At 46.2% G+C, this 3,193-nt stretch overlaps 1 protein-coding gene across 1 annotated transcript; it reads right to left on the reverse strand.

Moving 5' to 3' along the window:
* Nucleotides 1-1,881, reverse strand: LOC131031460 (uncharacterized). The gene has a single exon (XM_059212322.1). It carries the CDS (start codon nucleotides 1,879-1,881, stop codon nucleotides 1-3), a length of 1,881 nt encoding a protein of 626 aa, XP_059068305.1.
* Nucleotides 1,882-3,193: the final 1,312 nt, after the last annotated feature.

Below are 3,193 nucleotides of genomic sequence, written 5' to 3' on the forward strand. Positions count from 1 at the left end.
TTATCCTTTGGAAAGGAATCTGCTCCTGAGCATAAAATATCCTAGTTTCTTAGGATTGCGCCAACAGACTCTCGGAGGGGAAATGTATTGCAGTGTAGGGACTTCTTGGCAGAGCCGATGAAGTGTAGGGTTTAGGGTGGCCCCGAGATTTAAAGCTTTAGTGGCAGAGCAATAGTCCAGCTTAAGAATCAGGGGAGCCCCTCTCCTCTTGAAGGGCTGAAGCTGAAGCTTGTTGAGGAGCACTGTCTTGTCTGTCCGGGAGACCTTGTTGAAGCAGTTGAGCCGGAAATTCTTTGGGTAACCGCGAGCCCGAAGTCTGAGATAAAACATTTTCTTCAGCTGAATAAAACCGAAGGGATTGGATTCCCGAAGTAGATATCTGCTCAGTTCGCTGATAATGAAAGACTTCTTTTGGTGCTGAGGGTGCCAGGATCCAAAAGGGATGTACTGGTAGGCGTTCAGAGGCTTCTGGAAACAACAAGTGTCTAAAATACCAGAAGCAGAGAAGCGTTCTCCCTTGAAAAAAGTAATATCCAGGATGTTCACCGAAGAAGAAGAAACACAAGTAGTGATCTTAATTTCGGGATAGAAGCTCTGGCAGTGCTGAAAAAAGAGAGATAGAGTCTCTTCTGAACCGATCCAGACACCAACTGCATCATCAATATACCGCTTGAAAAACAGGAGCTCAGAACAATCAAAACGGGCAAACAGACGGTTTTCTAGATGGCAGAGGAAGAGGCAAGCATAGACAACTGCGAAGTTGCTTCCCATGGCAGTTCTTCTGACTTGCTTGTAAGTAATGCCATCAAAATCCAGGTAGTGAAAAGTGAGCACAAGAGTAGCCAATCTGACAATCAGATCAATAAGCCGAGAATCTGAAGATTTCTCTCTAAAGTAATCTGAGACCATCTTTTTCAGAGCTGCAATACCCGCAGGAATAGGGATGCTAGGGTAAAGAGATTCCACATCGAAGGTGAAAAGGATGCAGTTGGCAGGGAGATGGAGAGAACCAAGATCTCGCAGGAGTGCACGAGAGTCAGATAGGTGGGACTTCTGTTCAAGCAGGATGGGAAACAACAGATGGTGTAAAAGCTGAGAAGCAGGCTCTAAGATATATCCTGAGTAATTGCAGATAGGTCGACCAACCAAAGCGGGTTTGTGAATCTTCGGGAGAAGATAGAAAGCACAGGGACGCGCAGAGGAAGGTGGAAATTTAGTGAGAAAAGCAGATACAGGATCAAGAAAGAACTTGAAGTCCTTAGTGATTACAGAGAGTCGTTTCCAGATAATGTGCCAAGGAACAGAGTCAACATGCTCATAAACCAGAGAGTCAGAAAGTTGTCTAAGGCCTTCTGAGCGGTACCAAGAAGAATCTAGGATGACAAGCCCAAGATTCTTATCAGCAGGCTTGATGATAATAGACTTATCCCATTTCAGAGTTTTGAGACTCTTGAGGAGTCTAGAAGGCAGCATGGGCCGAGCAGAAAATGAAACGGAAGCCAACTGTTTTTGGAGGATTGCTTCGCCTTGTTGTAGAATGTTTTCCAGCGGATAGCACCGATCAGGTGGATTCCAGAAGGGGTTGCGCTTTTTGAACTTTGGTGGGAATGAGGCTCTGACAAAAGGGGAAGTAGGAGCAAGAGCAGCCGAGTCCGGACCAAAGAAAGCGCGAAGACGAAACAAACGGGCAAAAGATCTAAATTCTTGAGCAATAAGAGAAGGAGACATAGGGGGAGGCCTGGGAATGTACTTGATGCCGAGACCCAGTAGCTTTCGTTCTTCGTAAGAGAGGTGCCGGGAGGAGAAGTTGTGGATGGCAATATTCGAGATACGGTTGTTCACATCTGCAGCAGTCTTTCTGTAGAAGAAAAATAAAGCCATGTAGGCCTGGTCAACAACAGGCCCCCAGTAGTTTAGGCGGTGTCTTGACCTAAGCCTTGGCCCCGATCTTGACCCCGAAGATTGTTTGTCCTGCGAAAGTTGTTCTGACGAAAAGGAGGAGGACAACCCAGAATAGAAGTGTTATGGGGAATATCTGCAATGTTTTTGCCTCTCAATAATGATTCTGGATGTTCTGCAAATTGTGCATTCATTTTTTGTCTTTTGTGGGGTTTTGATTTTGCTTTTGAGGGCAACGGACCAGAGACAGTCGACGTGGAGTTCTTCCCGACTGCCAGAACCCCGTTTTTTGAAAAGACACCATCGGTGGAGGCAGGAGAATGTTTCTGAGCGGAATTCTTTTGAGCAGAACCTTTCTGTGTAGAACCTTTCTGTGGAGGACCTTTCTCTGCAGAACCTTTCTGTGCAGAACCTTTCTGTGCAGAACAAGAAGTTTTCATTGATTTCCTCTTTTGAGGCTTTCCATTGTTAAGAAGAGAATCTTCCGGAGATGCTTCAATGGCTGAAGCCGACGAACTCCCTCTCTTCTTAACAATGGAAAGCCTCAAAAGAGGATATCAATGAAAACTTCTTGTTTTGCACAGAAAGGTCCTCCACAGAAAGGTTCTACACAGAAAGGTTCTGCTCAAAAGAATTCCGCTCAGAAACATTCTCCTGCCTCCACCGATGGTGTCTTTTCAAAAAACGGGGGTTCCGACAGTCAGGAAGAACTTCACGTCGACTGCCTCTGGTCCGTTGCCCTCAAAAGCAAAATCAAACCCCCATAGAAGACAAAAGATGAATGCGCAATTTGCAGAACATCCAGAATCATTATTGAGAGGCAAAAACATTGCAGATCTTCCCCAGAACACTTCTATTCTGGGTCGTCCTCCTCCTTTTCGTCAGAACAACTTTCGCAGGACAAACAATCTTCGGGGTCAAGATCGAGGCCAAGGCTTAGGTCAAGACACCGCCTAAACTACTGGGGGCCTGCTGTTGACCAGGCCTACATGGCTTTATTTTTCTTCTACAGAAAGACTGCTGCAGATGTGGACAACCGTATCTCAAATATTGCCATCCACAACTTCTCCTCCCGGTGCCTCTCTTACGAAGAACAAAAGCTACTGGGTCTCGGCATCAAGTACATTCCCAGGCCTCCCCCTATGTCTCCTTCTCTTATTGCTCAAGAATTCAGATCTTTTGCCCGTTTGTTTCGTCTTCGCGCTTTCTTTGGTTCGGACTCGGCTGCTCCTGCTCCTGCTTCCCCTTTTGTCAGAGCCTCGTTCCCACCAAAGTTCAAAAAGCGCAACCCCTT

This window comes from Cryptomeria japonica, chromosome 10 (assembly GCF_030272615.1).
Source record: "Cryptomeria japonica chromosome 10, Sugi_1.0, whole genome shotgun sequence".
NCBI classification, from domain to species: domain Eukaryota; kingdom Viridiplantae; phylum Streptophyta; class Pinopsida; order Cupressales; family Cupressaceae; genus Cryptomeria; species Cryptomeria japonica.